Source organism: Clytia hemisphaerica, unplaced genomic scaffold (genome assembly GCF_902728285.1).
Source record: "Clytia hemisphaerica strain Z4C2 unplaced genomic scaffold, Clytia hemisphaerica genome assembly, whole genome shotgun sequence".
Classification (NCBI taxonomy): Eukaryota; Metazoa; Cnidaria; class Hydrozoa; order Leptothecata; family Clytiidae; genus Clytia; species Clytia hemisphaerica.
In genome coordinates this window covers 59,378-78,453 of record NW_027103573.1, presented here as the reverse complement: position 1 = coordinate 78,453, position 19,076 = coordinate 59,378, and the positions used below count along the sequence as shown (strand labels likewise).

The window sequence follows — 19,076 nt, the reverse complement described above, 5'->3', positions numbered from 1 at the left end:
AAATACTTTCCTCAAGGAATGCTCGAACCAATGTCACAGATTATATTGTAGAAATAGAAATAGTTACTAGTGAAAAAGAATTTAAAATTCATTGCATTCAAACACAAAACGAAGCTGGTAAAACTAATATAGTTTTTCATTACTTCTCGGGCTAAAGTGTTTTGACAATGATACAAAAAGAGCTAGCTAGGTTGAATATTAAAACAATGAAGGAGAAGGGAGGGAAAGGAAAAAAAGGACTAAAACAATGGCAATTCATGATATCAATGACAGAAAATCAAAAATATCATGAATTTTTTTGTAAGAACTTTTTATAAGTTTACACAACAAAGCGAAAAATAATAGCAATATAATACAAAAAAGTAGCACACATTAAAAACAAAAATTATACAAAAATCTGGTCGCGTTGTAATAACAAAAAATAATAATAAACTGGTTAAATTTTTGGACTAATTTGATTCTTGTCATGTCAATTTTATTTGTCTTATTGCTTCCAAAAAGTTACTTAAATAATTGCAAGAAAATTAATTACAATAAAAAAACTTTGACTTGATTTTTCCTCACTAAAAGCACTTTGGAAAATGAACATATATATTGTGAAACACAAGATAAAAAGCAATTTACCCTTTCAAATGAAATTTTAGCGAAAAAGAGCATAAATTTAACCAGACTGAAGATGAATAATTATATAATGTGATGCATGAAAAATAGTTCAGTGTCCAAACTGGAATTTCTATTAATGCCTATTAAAGCACTTTGATATCTCTATGGTTGGTTCATATCTTGTAATTGTAGTCTACCCGCATTCTGGTGTCTTGTTTGGGACTATTTGCGTAATCAAGCAGGAAAACCTGGTAAAAAAGGGATAAAAAGCCCTCAATCCAACTGCAAACAAACCATGACATCAGCAATGTCATCAGAAAAAAAACTGATTTGTACATAATGCAGCATGTTTTGGTATCGAAATTCAGTTGCCATTAAAAAATAAATTTCATATATACTACATACATTATATACACATAAGAACTCATTTTTATTGGCAATTACAGCCATTACATATCAAAATCAAATCAAGATGTACTTTCCAGAGAGGATTTATATGATACAAATTGATATTCAGTTTACAGGGAAAAATTTGAATCCAAAAACATCCAAGATAGAAACAAATTGTTAGGTACACAAAATGCACATAATCAATTTGATAGAATTATTCCATTGTTGTTTCCATTGAGTTAAATATGGTTTCCACTCATCCAACTTATTAGCAGAATTTGTTGGTGTTTACAAAGATATTGAGGCTTGTACGCGACAAATTCAGACAAATTGTAAGCCAATTCTCATTGTATACCAACCACGTGAAGGTACAAAATAATTCATGGATCTAGGTTATTGGGCAGTATGATGATAACTAACCTGAAAGTATATAATAATGAAAATGGGAACCAGGATCTTTGCAGCAAGCTATCATGAACAAATAGACCTTTTTTCAAAGAGGCCACCTTGTTGAATAATTATGTAGTCCAGCAGAAAAACAATGATAAAACCATGCATAATTATTACAATATGCATGATCCAGGACATACAGTATGGCTCTATCATTGTTTTTATAGCTGGACTATATAATTATTCAACAAGACGTCCTCTTTGAAAAAAGGTCTATACAGAACACAAACAACAAAACTTAATTCCACCGACCACCGCCAACAACCGGTGAAATAAATCTTATATATAACTGGATAACGGTCAATACTTCATGAGCCAATCCAATCTATTAACCGGTCAGAGCCAATCTACTAACCGGTCAGAGTCAATCTACTAACCGGTCAAAGTCAATCTACTAACCGGTCAGATCCAATCTACTAACCGGTCAGAGCCAATCTACTAACCGGTTAGAGCCAATCTACTAACCGGTCAGAGTCATCGCCCTTTCAGAATCATAGTTTTAAAAATTACATAAAGTAAAAATATTAGAGCCTGATTGCAATTTTCGGTTACAAAAACTTGAAATTTCAATCCCAAAAAAATATTTTTCCTCAGTAGAAGGTAAGAAGGCATCAAGGATAATTTAGCGTGTACTTACCAAATCTAAAATCCATTGCCATCAAGCAAGTTTTGCTAGGAAAACATTATATTTTTTCATCTAAAACTAGGAAAAAAATACAACATTTTTAGTCGATTTTGCCCATCTTCAATCAAAATGCTAAGAAAGTTTGAGGATGTGTCATGTAAAACTAAGACTATAGGTTGTCACTTAATCAACCTTACTGCTACCAATAAAAATTATGCTTGCAACACAAAAAAAATAATTTCATTCAACTTAACAAACAAAAAATACACTTTTTCATATAATTTTTCAGCTATCTTTGAAGGATGTGCCAAAAAGATCTAGAAGGTGCCAATAAAAACCAAAGCTAGGCTAGTCACCTACAACCTTTTGCCAACCCAAACCACTTTATTTTGACTCTGAAAGACTTTCCAGTAAGGCAAACTAGCTAAAATAAAAAGGTCCCATTTCACATCCAATTTTAGCATGCCTGCTTCCGCCATCTTTTTCTCAAAAAATAAAGCATGCAACAGCAGATTTTTTTGTCAGTGGAAACCCCAAAAGATTGTTATTTGCTTTTCAGTTGTTTATATAAGTAGGAAACCCCTCCAAAGGAGTAAATTCAGACAGTTTTTCTTGAACTGTTATAATACTGCACATAACGCCATTTTTTTCACTGCAACTTCTTGGCCAAGTTGTTCCCTAGCCTAGCGACTTCAAACGACGCCGAATTCAATGGCCAACAATAAGAAAACAGCGAGCGGCAGCGGCGATTCTTATCCTCTTTTCCCAAATCTCTGATTGTACATCAGTTAAAATCTCGCTCCCATTTTACTTATTAAAGACCAGTTACATTATTATCAGTATTTTTTGGATTTTTTCAATTTATAATTTTTACATTTCATTTCTTGTTGAAGATACACAAACTCGAACGCAGCCTTTTACTTTTCTATGATTGTGATAGATGAATTTAAGAATAAGAATGTCCTAGGTGGAAATTTTTTGAAAAAATTAATTAGCGGCCCCCCGGCTATTAGGTACCCGAGAGTAAAGGCATACCTTATCGGCCAAAACTTAGTCGGGCCTAATTTTAGTCACCTCGTCAAAATTTAGTCACTAAGGGCCGACTAAGTTTTGGCCGATAAGGTATTGCCTAATACAGTGGAGTCTTAATACTCGAACACGCACGGGGAACACAAATATGTTCGAGTTAAGGAAATTTCGAGATGAAGATACTGAAAAAAGCGGTACAATAAGGTACAATGAAGACCTTTGACATTTACCTCGACAATCCCGATTGCAAAACACCTCCTCCATTCAGTGGGCACGACGTTTCGTAAAATGCAAATTTGTACAGCACCTAAAACAGATGAGACTTGCACAGTTATTTCTGCCTTAATCGGAAAACAGAGTTGAGATAAATTCGACTGCAAGCAATATCCACAAACTTATTTACAATTGTTGAGAAAAAAAGAAAGGAACGTATTTTTAACATCTACGTCTCGATAAATGACCTGGGTAAGTACATCTATCAACCATTAGCTGAACCGTCGTGTTTTGAGGGGATTGGTAATGAATTTACAAGCCGGTTTTTACCCCTATTCACGATATGCACCATTGCGATGTCTTTCATGGACCCAACAGCTGATTGTATGCAAGTGACGTATTGACTGAGTTTACGTCACTTACGATCAATCAGCTGTTGGGTCCGTGATGTAATGTCAGAAGACATTGCAATGGTGCATATCATGAATAAATCACTTCAGTACAGTGGAAATATACTAATTAGAGTTTAAATTATTAAGTTTTTAACAATGACGATGCAACGACTTCAGACATTTTGACGTCATTCCATCCTTGTTGACTAGAACCTAGTCTCCTCAAGCTTTAAAGGTTGATAGGTGTATACCCTTCTCATTTCATTAGCAAATGGCAAACACTTGACGAACACGGGAGAGGGGGGTACTAAGGTAAGGGAAGGTACGGGTATGTGCTGCTCTTAAGGGTGCCTTTTTGGAACCTGGCAGTCCCTGTAAGAGTTGGAAAAATCAGGAAATTAAATCTCAGTCCAATTAAGGGTCGGAAAAATAGGAAAATTACTTACGATGAAAACCAGGAGATGCAACATGATGGTGTAAAAGAAGACTAACGTTCGTGCGATTTTATTAGACAGTATAAACCGACCCTAAAAGAAAAACGGATAAAATACATAATTCCTTCAACTGTGGATACAAGCTGTGACACCTATAGAAGTTGGTACAAAAACACTTCAGGCCACGAATCTGATCAAAGTGAGCTAAGTTTCTATTCCCAAACTAATGATTTACTAATTTACTGCGAAAGTTTCTGCTCGCGAAAGTTTGTACGCCTAAAGTATTTCTTATACGCTTTTGACTTTTTTTTTATGCGTAGTATAAAAAGATTGACAATTTCTAAAAAATTGTAATTTCCAGCAAAAAGGTTGTTAGAATCAAAAGAATCCATTTTTATGATATACACATTTTCTTAAGCAGCCAGGTAATTAACCAAATTTTTTCAATGTCTCGTAAAATAAAGCTTTTTATATAATCAAAGCAGTGCAAACGATAGCCCTTGACCCAATAAGCATATATATGGTATAATATCAAAGGATTTTTCAGAAAATGAGCTAGAATGCTAAGCAAACCCAACCATGGAGTTTCTTATAAAAGATGTGTACAAAGAAGGCTTGTCTCTTATGCTGACAGAGAAGAAACGTTAAATGAAAAGTCTCTTACCATATTGAGGGTGACTTTCTCAGGAGCAGATAGATTGACATATCTTTGCTGTTTTTCCTAAAAAATTACACATGATCAGGATTGAGAACATCAATAAACAACAAACCAACATATTTGACAAAAATAATTTTATTAAAGCATAACTTGATGCTTTTGACATCGCGCCTCTGTTTTAAATACCATATCTACGGTCTTTTGATATTCCAAAGTCTCATTAAGGGTTACAAAAACTCAAGATTTAAGGGCCAGTTTTCGGAGGTTCTGTCTTCACATACCCGGCACTCTCCACCCCTAGTACCCTCTGGGACGATTGCCTAAAATTAATTCTTTATTCTTGGAGAATGAAAAGATTTAAATAAAGAAGGAGATGTTTAAAAAGCATGATACCTTTTTGGAGAAGACAGAGAAAGGATCGATTCCTTGTTCATATTGACTTGAGTATCTTTTGACGCTATCATCTTCAATACCCACTGATGTGCTCCCCTGTAAGAATGATTAGGTTAAAATAATATCCAATGACCTAATCTCGTTCTACACTACACAAAATTGACAACTTTATTAATTTATTGACTTTATTAATCATTATTGCTCCTTTTGTTAGCTTATTTTGGGTTCCGGTGGTATGAAGTGGTGGCCCTTTTGCGGGAGGTTAGGTACCTTTAGTGTTGTACTATTTGTTCATGTTATCTATACTATTGTTAAAAAAACTGAAAAAACTGGCAACTGACAGATCCATAACCGTTTTCAACTCCGCATTATCAATACACCGTTTAGTAGTGTCGACTGCGCACGCGTCCAAACAATTTTCCATTGTTTTGATTTTAGTGATCGCGGGAAACTACGGGGGAGAGCGTAAAAAGACGGTAGGTAAAAATTTGGTTTTCATAAGGAAAATTTTAATCATAACTTCTTTTCCTCTTGATGAATTTTTGCGAAATTTTCAGGAGAGATCCATAAAATTATCATTGATATCATGTTCAAATATATAAGTTATTCTTTTTAAAGGAAAGAAAATAATTGACAATGTTTACATTCCACTAACCTTCCACAGTACTAAAGTGCACATTTTTACCTACCGTTTTCACGGTGGAACACGGTGGAGGAGGCGAGACTCCTAAACGGTGTATTTAACTAGGATAAGAAGAAAGGGAGGCCGACGACAAAAGATGACATACTTGACAGTTGCAAATACAGTCGACGCTCTCTTATTCGACGTTCTATTATTCGATAAGCTCCATAATTATATGGTTGATTACATTTAGCTTAGATTTGTAAAGGACGAGCGGGGCGATAAATCCGTAATAGCCCCGCTTTTTTGTAATCGCCCTGATGTAAACAAAAATTTCTATTGGTTGAAAGAAAAGTATCGTACGATATTTTGATTGGTTAACAAAATATCGTACGAAATCTTTAAGCCAATCAAAATAAGAGTGTCAGTCGAGTGTTTTTTTATAGTTTCGAAAAGAATAGCGATTGAGTGTTCTTCAATTCTTTTTTTGACCATATGATTAACGCGGAATAACATGGTATTCTCGGGTGATTTTGGATCACTACGTTCGGGCTATTTTGAAATGTTTTCAATGAACCTCGGGGTTATTAATCCCAAATCACCCTCTAAACCATGTTATTAATAGTACTTATTCGATAATATTGATAGTCACCGTCAACAAGAAACTCTTATAAACGACGTTCTACCATTCGATACACTCCCTTAATCGATGGAAACTCGATTCTCCTTGAAGATCGAATTAGAGGGCGTCAACTGTACGTCAAAACACAGTCTTGGCCTATAACGCCGTAAATCAAAATGGGAGAACGAATCTTTTTAACGACAAGATCAGTATACCTTGGTTGGATAGCTTTGAAGAAATTTGATTTTCTCATACAATTTAACATTATCTTTACGAACAGTATCAGCCTCGTTTTGGAGAGCAACAATTTGTTGCTGTTGATGACGTGATTGCTAAAAAAAATGTTGATGAAAATTAGATGATTCAGTTTACGAAAATTCTTGTGGAGATGTAGTTTCTACACATATACAAGTTTATAGCACTTCAGTGCCGTAGGAAGCATTTTCATATGGGGGGGGGGCAGCCGCGAGGGCCAACCATGGTTTGGCCCGAGGAGGAAATTTTGAAAATTTGAGCTCTAGATTGCTTGAAAATGCACTCAATTATTTGGGGGGGGGGGGCAGTTGCTACGGCACTGAGCACTTTTAGCACTTTACAGTAAATGTCGTTTGAACTTTTCATTTCATTTGAAAACGAGGCCCACGATGCTGTTGATTTATTTGATGTTCAAAGAATATAGACGACTTCGTAAACCTTTTCTGTAACATGGAAAGAAATATCCCTTTATCATAATTACTTGTATTTTTAGAAAACTGTAAGGAGCTGATAAAATGTTTTAACCCTTCAAACCCGGCAGACATGTATACACGCTTTGAATTTGCCAATATACCGAGTCCCAGGTGTAAAGTTGGACATTTTCACAATGTTGCGCACTGGAAAGGTTAAAAAGAGAATCTCATGACTAGAATTACAAATCATACCGCTTCCAGCTCGATATTTCGTGTACGAAAACGTTCTCGTTGACTTGCGATTATAGGGAGTAATGAATCACTTGTCTGTTTGTCCAATATAGTGTCTTCTATAAGAGGATGAGGTAGCTCGAGTTAAGACGGCCTACTTTTCGCCCTGAATCCTACAGATGCGAACATTTGTTTCCACAAGGCATAATGGTGGAAATTAACATAAACTTAACAAAACATAAAAAAATCCATACAATCGGAAAATATAAACTTTAAAAGCAAGGATTAAAATATTAAAAATATTTAATCACCAACCTTCCCCATCAATGTCAAGTCCTTGTATTGCTTTGCTCATCAACTCCGTCTCAGAACTTTGGGCAATGGTGTTTGTTGAAGGCGCCCCAACGCCCTCACCACGAAAGACGGCTGATGGAAGGCCACGAATGTTGAGTAGGTCGCCTTCTAATAGTGTAATGAGTTCTTTTTGTGTTTTGACTGTCCGATACGTTTCGGCTGTGTTCTTTTGTAGTTCTTCATATTTGACTGGAAATAATGAAAACATTGAGATTTTACTTATCTACAATCGTATGTAGAAATTCTCTACCGACACGCTTAAGACAAACTTACACAGCCATTAAGAGCTTTAGCTTTTGAAATATAAGATTTTTTTGAATAGACCTTTTCATAAATTACGTCACATGCAACGCTTACCTCGTTTTTAAAATATTGCCATGGTAATTGGTTCCAAGAAGAGTCTTACTCTATTTATAAAAGTAAAACTTGAAGACTCAAGGAATTTCATAACCTTGGTAATGGTTTCAAAACGAGGCAGGAGTTGAACTAGCTGGGAGACCCGCCTACTCTGTTCGTGTGATTTAGAAGTACAAAATTTAGTTAAAACAGAAATAACAGAGTAGCCGGGTATTTTTGTAGATGCCAAATCTAGTCGAATAATTCTATTGGCTGTTAAACAATTGTTGAATTCATGTGATATTATTGTTTTGATTTGAAGTGCGCGACCCTGATTGGCTAACCTTATCAACGGCTTTTTGGGCACGAAATTCAAACCAAATGTAAACAATTTCAAACTGGGTCAAAAATACCATACTCTCAATGAGTAGCTTCTGATGGGATTTTTGCTTATGTGGTGTAAGTTTGAATAGATAGTATGGATCTCCAGACTAAGGTTGAACTTTAAATAATTTGTGAAAAGGCTTATTCCTAAAAAGCACAGTTCGAAATAGGAATCATGGAGAGAAAATAAACACTGGTAAAAATGTTGATTCGAATATAAAAATTGTAATTCTAATGGACTTTTGTTGGTTTGAGCTTCTATAAATTTTTCAATGATTCGATTCCGCAAAGGCATACATAAAACTTATTGTGCATAATAGTAGGAATCACAAACTTCCTGATTGGAATTTATTATAAAATGCACAATTTAATTAACGTTCTTTTTCTGGTAAATTACCATGGAATCAAATAGAAATTATTCGTAACCCGTAATTCACCTTTTTGACTCAATCATTAGTTGAATAATTTCAAACCTGTTAAATCGGCATTATTGACCTTGAGTAGAGTGCATTCTGAGAGTAGATCTAAAATAATAAAAAAACATTGCGCTAGATCTATTTTCGTTACATGTTTATAACGAGCGTTGTTTGAAAGAAACCAAAGTTTATGCTAGCTTTTTTGCGAGGGACCAGGCCATGGAGGGACAAAGTTTGAAAGCTAACTAAAAAATCCAATCAAAGATGGCAAATATAGTTCAGGGTTTATAAAGGTCAAAAAGCCTTATTTTTTTTGCTAAAAGCACTCTGTCCTTTATACTTTGTTCTTATAAAAAATACGTCTTCACAGCATTAAGCCTGAAAGTTTCGAAGAGGAGCATACAAAATTGATCCAAAGTTTATTGTGTGCATTACGATATACAGTATAAAGTAAAATACTTTTGTTCTTTTCCATTAATAATTTTTCCAGTGGCTTTGCTTCATTCTGATGCTAAAAAGAAAAGAAGGAGAACGTCATTACTATTAAGATCTGCATCTTTGTATCCACCAAGTGGTCTAAAGTGTTAGTGTCACAATCAAGGGGTTTTTATACGAGTCCCCTGCTCTTTCCGATGTTCCGTTCAGTTCATAGATGGCCTAGTGGGCAGACCGCGAACTCCGTAAAAACAATTGGAAGATTGTCTTCGAGTAATGGATTACTGGGCTATCCGCATATATATCGACTCTTTATTTCTATTGCGAAGAATTTATGATTTTTTTAACACAATTATCAATATCTCATAATATCTTAAACAAAACGTTAAGGTGACATCCATCTGACATACAGATCGTTAATTTAAGCGTCGAAACAACGTTGTTTGTCAGCTATGTCACCAATATACTTAGCTTCAAAAATATAAATTTGAAAATGAACTAGAGCGTACTTGTTCTTGGTTTTCTGTGGATCCAAATTCAATCATTTTCAATACGCTAAAAAATTAACATGATCATAATACATACAGCCTTGTAAGTACAATTTCTTCAAACAAGGTATGTCTATCCCTATGAAAGGCCCGATTTCTTGGCCACAGTGTTTAGATGCCACGCTCTTTAGATGTTGGCCAAGACTTAAAATACGGTGTCCATAATTTTTTTCACAACATGTGTTACCTTATTTCACGTTTAGTTTCGTCGTAGTCATTTTGCTTTTCAAGTCTTTCTTCCTAAAAAAGTTAAAGAAATTTTCAGTTAGAAACTACGTACCTTGGTTAAAGTTCCTCAAAATCCTACAGGTGAGTAACGAAAGAAAATTGATTCAGCAAACGGACGAACCAAATGAGACATAAGTGTCTAAAGCTCCTGGAAAGTACTCCCAGGAAATAAAATTTGGGAAGATTATGGCAAGGTTTACATATTGAGGAAACTGTTTAAATTCAACGAACTTGGAGTTCCCCACGTATTTTTCCACATCTTTATATTTCACCGTTGTTTTTTCATTAAAAGCCAGTCTCGATACTTAAGGCAGTAGCGTAGACAGGATGGGCGCAAAATTTATGTAGGAGAGCAGATTTTTATGACACTGTAATTATCTATTCATAATATGAAAAGATAATTACTGTATAATAAAAATCTTCTCTCCTACACAAATTTTGCGCCCCTCCTGTCTACGCTACTGTAAGGGCAATGGTTAGGAGGTTCGAAACGCACCAACCTACAATATCCCCAACCGTTTTACCTCCTTCGGCCTCTTAAAAATGAAGCAAGGTACAGATTTTGACCATGGTATATATTACAATGCATACCAAATTTCCAATGAACATATTCCTTTCTTCCAGATTCAATTCCAATGTTGCTATCTTAAAACGAAAAATAAAAAGCAAGGGTTAACAAATCTCACTTTAAACCATACAATTCTGGATGAAAGTCAAAATCAATAGTATTCTATATCGTGCGATTTTTATAGTACTATTAGCGAGGCTAAGTATTGATTGATAAATTACAACGACGCGACGGACGAATATCTTCTAGCCTTCGTCCACGCTACGGAAGTTTTTTACAGGCTAATCGGAAAGCAAGGTAAACTTTCCTTTCAAAGTTTGAGGTTTATACCTGGCTTTTCGCTTAGCCTTTAGAAAAGTACTTAAGCGTGAATTTGGGCTAGAAGAAATTCGTCCGTCGTTATCTATCAGTACTTGACCTCGCTATGGAGAACAAAAAATATTATTTCTTTGGCTTACCTCGTTTTGATAGTTATCTTTATTTCGTGAGTTGGTCGCTTGTAAATGATGCACTTCTTCCATTAATTGTGATAACTATATGGAATGGTATAAAAAAGTAGTCAAAGTATGAACCCTAAATAATATTACCTCCGTACAGATTCTGATACACCGCGCATGGCACGTTTTCACTCTAGATAGAGTCGATATTTTACGTGGATAGCCTACTAATCTAGGACTTTTAGACAGTCTTTCGATTGTTTTTAGAATTTTACAGGGTCCACGGCCAGCCGGCTCGGCTATCTATGAACTGAACGGAACATTGGAAGGAGCGGGGATTCGAACTGCGAATCCCTGGTTTGAGACACTGACGCCTTTAACCACTTGTCCATCGCTTCTCAATCTGGCTAGATCGGCGAACTGCTTTGATCCTTTTTAACCAAAGGATAAATGTTAAATGAGCTTTAGAGCGCGCCGATTGGCAAAAGCAAAAGTTAGCTTATGCTCGATTTATATTTTGAGATATTGTAATCTTGTAGAGAAATTTTCAACTTCAAAAGCTTTAAAGTTAGGCTATTCTCTTTTTTTTTTTAATAAAAGTAATTTAAAAATTAGCTCAAGCAAGACTTCGACGTGAGTGAATCGTCAAACGACTACAGTGTTTTAGTCACCAGATATCTTAAGAAAAATCCGATGACCAGGGAGACTAAGCATAAAAACAGTCAATTAAAAAGGCAAAATATTTAAGGTCTTGCCTGCCTACCAAAATTTCATAAATTTGATACAATATTATTAAACCCATTTGCAGTAACAGGTCTATTTAAGCAGTGCCTCTACAATTTTATTGGAAGTCTCAAATCGTTGAAATAACGAATAAGTTTTCAAGGTTTCTCGCAAGTGACTGCTTGTCTTAAATCGTTGGAAATTTCTGACTTTGACCAGATAGCGTGACTAAACTTGCCTAAATAGGGCGTTTAGAAGGTGCGCGAGGGCGGGAAATTATCGCCATTTTAAAATGATATGTTGCTACAATGTCAAAATTAGTAAACTAAGCGTTACCATGTAGTTCCTAAGGCTAAACAATGGATTAGATTACATTTTGACGTCAAACGTGTTGAAATAGTGTTATTTGACGTCAATTTCACATTATTTCTGAAAAAACATCTTTAAAAACAAAATGTATACTTGACAGTAAATCATTCAAAATCAAATTCTCAATCTCAACACTTTCCAGTCAAAACAACATCTGACATCCACCAATCCATCAATCTATCACCGCCAAACTTTAAACCTCCAATCCACATCGTAGTAAATTCGACAAAACTATCTACAACTCACCAAACGAATTTTATTTTTAGAAACGAAACAACAATGGCGTTTTCACTTTTTAACATGATCAAGGTATGCCGGAACATTTTTATATAACTGGTAACAATTCTAATTTAGGCTAGTGGTATAAGGTGATTAACCTTGATTGCTGCACAGGCGACTGAGGTTCGATTCCCACTCGTAGTCGTTCACTTGGCAAGTGTATGAGCTTTCGTCCAGGTCAACCCATGCCATGGGAGGGGAATCGGGTAGTCATTACTAGTTTATGTATATATTTTGAGGACGGTCCTTAAGGATTCAGGAAAATGTAATCTCTCAATTAAACCGAATTATTAATCGGTCGTGTAGTTTATCGGAGCAGAACCATACAAAGTAAATGAACTTGTTTGTAGCTCATAACATCATTTTCAATTGATTTTTCAGAATGTCACCACAATCATCGCGAAAAGCGAAAAGGCTTTGGACGGCGAAGTGCCAGTTGAGACGCCTGCTGCTGTCCAAAGCCAGGTGATCGAGAATGTAATCGATTCCATTATCGAGTTACCTTTAAAAGGTAGCGGTATAATAGATAATAACTTTGACCCTCAATCTGACAGCAGTAGCAACATCAATACCGATTACTCCAAAGAATCATTGGTGAGCGATAGCTTGATGAAACTGAGACATTCATTTAATGACAATGGTTCAGATGTTGATACCCCACACCAAATTGAACATGATAGTAACGATGACGTCATTGCGAATAGGTACGTTCAACTTTTTCAAACAACTGTCGTTATAATTGTCATTACAAGTTTTTTCTTACAAGAACAAACTATATAAGAACATAAGGCTTCAATGGATAAAATATTAAGAACAAGTTAAGAACATTCTAAGCCATTGCGGACTTTAAAACACACAATTTCTTAGGAAAATGGGCAAAGATACAAACAATATGATGAAAATAAGGATAATTTTAGAACATTATTAGGTTTAAATTTTGGATATCAATATAAAAAAACGTGTACACTCATTGGGAGATTTTAACAAACGCGGAGTGAGGTTGGAGTAATGGAGACTATATAATGTATAAAAAATTCACCAAAGTTAATTTGTTCTATAGCAATGAAAGTGTTGAGCAGCCAAAGGTGGAACACCAACCGAGATTCACACCCTCATTATTATTCATCATATTACTGGTCACATCATTCTCATTGTTGCTCGCCATCGAGCTGATCACGTTCAATTACCAAGGGTAAGAAAGCTTGATTTTCATTTCATGAAAGTAATTGCCCCGAAGCAAACTTGGTTAGTTTATAATCGTCCGCGTCATACATTGCTTACACTTTACAACATTATGGGAACTGAGCCTTTTAGATACTGTAGCTATGACTATTCAAACTCATTGTTCGATACGCCAAAGGTTTGTTCAATATTTACCACTGGTAATACACAGAGTACTTGACTTTTACAGTTCTCTTCCTAGATGTGCTACGACCGATGTCTCTTTTTAATCCTACCCGAAAAAAAGAATTGCATTCTATCTTAATGCGAATGTGTGTACACATACATGATCACTTGATATAACGGATTGATTGACAAAATCAATAAAAAATCATCTTTTTGAGTTAAGCCTTTGATATCATTAACCATACAATCTTAGGATCCAGATCCCTGATGACACTACGACAACTTGGGACTCCGTGCATGATTACATGGATCGATTTCTTCAATACATTGATTTATCCAATGTATCGAAGTAATTGTTCCATGTAATGATGTTTTACGATATCTTACTAAATTGTAACATGTCTAAGAATTATTTTTGACATTTAATTAACGTTTCTAACTTTTTAGGGAGCCCCCTCCTAAATAAAACCAATTTCTTGCATTGCAAAGCTTTTCATTTTACCTTACAATCAATATGGAAGTAGGCTCCAAGAACTCTGGGTTTCATTAAAGGTTTTATTTTTACATAAGTGTTCCCGTTTCATATCAGACACATGTTTCATATTAGGACAGTGTCTGCCTATTGTTATATTGTGCTGATATAAGCAAAAAAATGTTTTTCATTTCCTCTTTCTGCCCAATCTTGCTCCACATCCGTGTCAAATTAAAATTGATGAAAGCAAACGATATTACTCTGATTTAAAAACAAAATTTCTCATAACAAATTGCTAATAGTTTCCTATTTTTATACGTTTTTAGATTTCAATCACCACCACCTAAAGAAGTTTCAATGATGGATTATGCTAATGAAGTTTTAAACGATATGTTGAGTTACCTCAACATATCGTTTAAAACTTCATTAGCATAATCATATTTGAACCATTAACGTGTCTTTTTAACGTCTTTCTTAGCGCTTGACAAATCAAATATCCCTTCGTCTTCAAATATCCAAGAAAAAAGCAAATCCTGGTTAAAAAATTATTAATGTGTGCCTAACTTACTTCAACTTTCATTTTCCCACATTTAACTGATCATTCAATGATTCCCTTAAGCGTTTTAGCTCAGTTTTTGTTTTGTTTTGTAATGATTAATTTTTGCTCTTTTAATTTCAGTGACGTGTTTTTTACTCAACCCACACCAAAAGCCTGGTACGAAGATTTTTTAGAATCTGCGCTAAAGTTTGCTGGTCAAATTATGGCGTAAACCGTTCACCCCAACCACACAAAAAAAATTGTAAGAAAACACAAAAAAAATTGTAAAAAAATTTCATGAAATCGTGAATTAAAAAATGAAGATTTAGGTTTAAGAGCTCAAGCTTTGGGGAATAAAATTCGACAAGTTCAAAGTCAAAAGTTTTTATCCATAAAATCATGCTCTTGTCGTATGAGGGGTTTGAATGAAAGAAAGGCTTTTTAGTATTATAGTCATTTCATCTCTACAAGCCCTCAACTGGCAGCCTTCTTTTGTTTCCAGAGGACCTTACACAAGTCAATTATTGATTCTTCTATTTGAGTCAGACCAGGTCAGCTTTATATCTTCTGAATTCCTGAATCAATGAAATTTTGCTATGAGTTTGAGATATTACGATTTGTAAAGTCATCAAAACTTGAATCAAAATCATAGAAAAGCCCTCAGCATAACATCAACAAGACTTTAAAAATTTGAATATCTCGAACTTTTGGCCGAAAGACATTCACTCAGAAATTATAAAGATGATCTCGGTTTTTGCAAAAGTTTTTTACAAAGCGAAATAATTTGAACTTTAGGATTTTGTTTTTCAAAGTTTGAGCTCTTGATCTGAACCTTGAAAAAAAATATTATAACATAAACATCAATGCTTTTTCTTTTATTTCTACATCCCTGGATGGTAAACCTTTCTTTATAATGATATTCAAAATTTCGAATATTCTTAATCTTTGATTTTCAAGCCTAAGAATGTTTTTACTTTGACCTTTTTTTGTGCAACTTTCTAAGAAATTGGGTGTATTATAGTCTGTACTGCGAAGCCTTAAAATGTTCTTAACTTGTTCTTAATATTTCGGTTATCGAAACCCTATGTTTCTATATAGTTGGTTCTTATAAGAAACGTTTATTTAATACAAAAAAATACGTTAGAGTACACTGTTTTTTTATACAGCCTGCAAGCTTGCAAGACACTGACACTTTTGGATAAAGTGCGTTAATCCGGCGTAAACCACTAGGGAAGAAGGCCGGCGCACTCTCACCTCATCCGACAGGCTTCTTGAGATCTGTTTACCAAATAACCCTCACATAGCATGGGTTGACCGGGGCTAAGGTATATTTACTTATCAAGTGAATCACAGGAACCGAACCCTTACCTCCTGGATGGCAGTCAAGATAACCACTACACCCACTGCGCTGAAGCTCAAACTAGCGTTTTATATGCAGTGGTCAAAGCAAGCTTTTTCATCTGGTACGGAAATTGGATTTAACACGTACAGTAAATTAGTGAATTACCTTATCGGCCCTTTTTACGCCGGCCCTTATTGGCGTTATTTTTGGGCTCGTGGCGTAATAAGGGCCGGTGTTAAAAGGGCCGGCGTAAAAAGGGCCAAAATTTGCAATTTTTAGCTAAAAGTGGCGTTAATTTTTGACCATTTTTTCTCAGTTTAAAGGATTTTAGGCATGATTAAAGGATGAAAACTATCCATTTTTTTTTACTCTATATCCAAAACTTCACGAAAATCAACGATTTCCAATGGAATTTTCAACAGTTTAATACTGAAAGATGACATTTTAATGTAAATTTTAGGTAAAACTTACTGTTTTGAAGCCTGAATAGCGATTTTTTATAAGTTTCGGCCTTATTTACGGCCCTAATTGGCGTAAGCCCAAAATTAGGCTGTGGCGGAATAAGGGCAGGCGTAAAAAGGGCCGATAAGGTATGCAAAATTTTGAAACAGAAAAGCCATCTTTTTTACTTCGCTGAGACGGAAATCTGTCCGAGAAGAAAGAACTTATAACACTGTCAGTGGTTAAAGCAAGCTTTTTCATCAGATACGGAAAATGCATTTAAGTTAACACAGCAAATTAGTGAATTATGCAAAATTGTGAAAAAGCCAAAAAAGCCTCTCAATTCAGGGGGGTTTGGGGGTCGGTAGTAAAATCTCAGTGGTGTGACGAAAAATAGAGAACAAAAATTTACTACCCAGGGTAGTTAAATACTAAAATGGGTGGTATCTATGTGTTAAATTTTAAAATATTTTTACTACCTGGTTAGTAAAAACTGGTAAAATTAGCAAATTTGAGCTATTTTTGTAATTCTTTTAATTTTTTGGATGACTTTTCTGAAAAAATTTGAACATTTTTATAATTTGAAAAAATTTTCTGTTGGTAAGTTGTTTGCTGCAAACAAAAAATGCTCGAGATTTTTTGTTAATATAAAAAAGATTTTAATTCTAAGGGCAAAACATTAGATTTTGCACTAAGTGAAAAATGTGTCAAAGAAATAATCATTTTTAGCTTTTTTTGTAAAATAAGTCCGAAAAGCAACCAAAAAATAGGTGGTCTCCATGACAAATTGTCCCAAAAACTTTTACTACCAGGGTATTAAAATACCTCTTCCAAGAGTCTGGGTGGTGGTATGTAAAAATTCGTAAAAATTCTTTTACTACTCATATATATGTCTGAGATTTTACTATCGACCCTCCCCTGCTTAATTTACTTCGCTGACGGAAGAACTTAACGCTGTACATTGTAAGATATCTGCAGTGTATCCCTCTATTTCATAAAATGCTCTTTAAAAATCAAAAATCACTAAATTGTACAATAAAATCAAAATCCAAGAAAGGAGCCAACAAGATGCTAGGTAAATATTTCCTCAAGAAATTTAAGATATGAAATCTTTAAGAAATTCACGTACCGAATTTCCATTAACCTCCAGTCGCCCAATTACATCTATTTCTATTTCTATGTGGTTGAGTTGCAGGAGGCTTTGAGGCCTATTTTCACAACTATAGACGCTTTCAATGAGCGCCCTGTCAGCACCTTGAACTGACTACCCAATTCCTCTAACATGGCATGGGTTGACCCGGGCGAGGTTCATTCACTTACCAAGTGAACCGCTGCGAGTGGGAATCGAACCTCAGTCGCCGGTCAAGGGAATGCAGTCGCCTGTGGCAGCAACCAAGTCAATGCAGCACCAGGTCACCAATGACAATAACCATGACCAATACCACAGAGCCTTATATACCACAGCGTCTAAAAATATTTCATTCAGAAATTGACTTTTTCCCCGCCCTCGGTCAACAGGTCATAAATCGGAACCGTGTCACTTTCAGCCAAAATGCGCTTGATTTCCTAAAAACTTTTTCACAGTAATGTTTTTCACATGCACGTATAAATCTTTACTAGACCGTACGGAAAATTCCTCGTAAGACTGTCGACATTACGTAGAGTTTTTAGTGCTATATGCAAATTTTGTTGGCCACCAAAACTTAGAAAAAGTGAAAATAACAATTAACATGTAATGACTCCAAAAATATTACAAAATCTTAGCAACCAATAAAGATAAAAATAGAGCGACGTTAAGATTGTGTAATGCTTTTGGAATCATTACGTAATTTTTTAGCCACAAAGTTTTCGAGTCAACATGGTATGGTGTCCTAGTACAAAGGTTTCAGGAAAATTCAAAATACAAGAATTCTCACATTTTCAAATAATTACGTGAAATTAGAATTTGAAATTGTCAGCCAGACAATTATGGCAGGACTCGACGTAATAGGACATTTTGATCCAAGAAAAAAGTAAAAAGCTCAGGTATTAAAATATCATAAACACACACAGTTACTAATGACAACAAAATGGTTGTTTGAATAACCATGGAGAAAAACAGTACTTGAAAAATATCCTTATTTGGGATAAAAAAGTTCCTAAAATAGATTCCTTGCTAATTTTTGACGTCAAAAGTGATAAATCGTGATGTTTGACGTCAAAATCGAATTAGCATCTATTGTAACTCAGCTACTTCAGAACAAAAAAAAATCAATCATTAAGCCTCCGCCGCAAGACACAAAGCCACGTACTCGCATCATTTAACACTCAACTTCGATCTCTACAATAAAAAACTAAACGCAATGGCGCAGTCTTTGTACAACATCCTAAAGGTATGTCACTTAAATTTTCTTTACTAACAAACAAAAAACAAAAAGGACTCTTTACTGTCTTCTACCAATCCGAGGGAATAGGGCACTAAGATCTGAGGGTTTGATCGTCGGATATATATGAAGCCTACATCCAAACCATGACCCTTAGAGCCACTGA

The 19,076-nt window shown here is 35.0% G+C and overlaps 2 protein-coding genes across 2 annotated transcripts in view; one reads left to right on the top strand and one right to left on the bottom strand.

Moving 5' to 3' along the window:
- LOC136801125 (protein CASP-like) overlaps nucleotides 1-19,076 on the bottom strand; it is a 47,959-nt gene that overhangs the window by 3,146 nt on the left and 25,737 nt on the right. The window contains exons 14-26 of the mRNA XM_067057747.1: nucleotides 11,058-11,132; nucleotides 10,623-10,676; nucleotides 9,991-10,043; nucleotides 9,765-9,810; nucleotides 9,280-9,331; nucleotides 8,878-8,928; nucleotides 7,646-7,873; nucleotides 7,352-7,449; nucleotides 6,647-6,763; nucleotides 5,188-5,283; nucleotides 4,801-4,857; nucleotides 4,149-4,229; nucleotides 3,328-3,404 (exon numbers count right to left, since the gene is read on the bottom strand). Of these exons, the coding sequence (XP_066913848.1) occupies nucleotides 3,328-3,404; nucleotides 4,149-4,229; nucleotides 4,801-4,857; nucleotides 5,188-5,283; nucleotides 6,647-6,763; nucleotides 7,352-7,449; nucleotides 7,646-7,873; nucleotides 8,878-8,928; nucleotides 9,280-9,331; nucleotides 9,765-9,810; nucleotides 9,991-10,043; nucleotides 10,623-10,676; nucleotides 11,058-11,132 (1,085 nt within the window). The remainder of the gene's footprint in view (nucleotides 1-3,327; nucleotides 3,405-4,148; nucleotides 4,230-4,800; nucleotides 4,858-5,187; nucleotides 5,284-6,646; nucleotides 6,764-7,351; nucleotides 7,450-7,645; nucleotides 7,874-8,877; nucleotides 8,929-9,279; nucleotides 9,332-9,764; nucleotides 9,811-9,990; nucleotides 10,044-10,622; nucleotides 10,677-11,057; nucleotides 11,133-19,076) is intronic.
- Nucleotides 12,248-15,115, top strand: LOC136801127 (uncharacterized). Its single transcript, XM_067057749.1, has 4 exons — nucleotides 12,248-12,437; nucleotides 12,789-13,111; nucleotides 13,468-13,599; nucleotides 14,906-15,115. Exons 1-4 carry the CDS (start codon nucleotides 12,408-12,410, stop codon nucleotides 14,994-14,996), a joined length of 576 nt encoding a protein of 191 aa, XP_066913850.1. The 5' UTR covers nucleotides 12,248-12,407; the 3' UTR covers nucleotides 14,997-15,115.

Coding starts and splice junctions, on each gene's coding strand:
- LOC136801127 (XM_067057749.1), top strand. CDS start 12,408: ATGGCGTTTTCACTTTTTAACATGATCAAG. Junction 12,438..12,788: donor CACTTTTTAACATGATCAAG/GTATGCCGGAAC, acceptor TTGATTTTTCAG/AATGTCACCACAATCATCGC. Junction 13,600..14,905: donor ATCACGTTCAATTACCAAGG/GTAAGAAAGCTT, acceptor TTTTAATTTCAG/TGACGTGTTTTTTACTCAAC.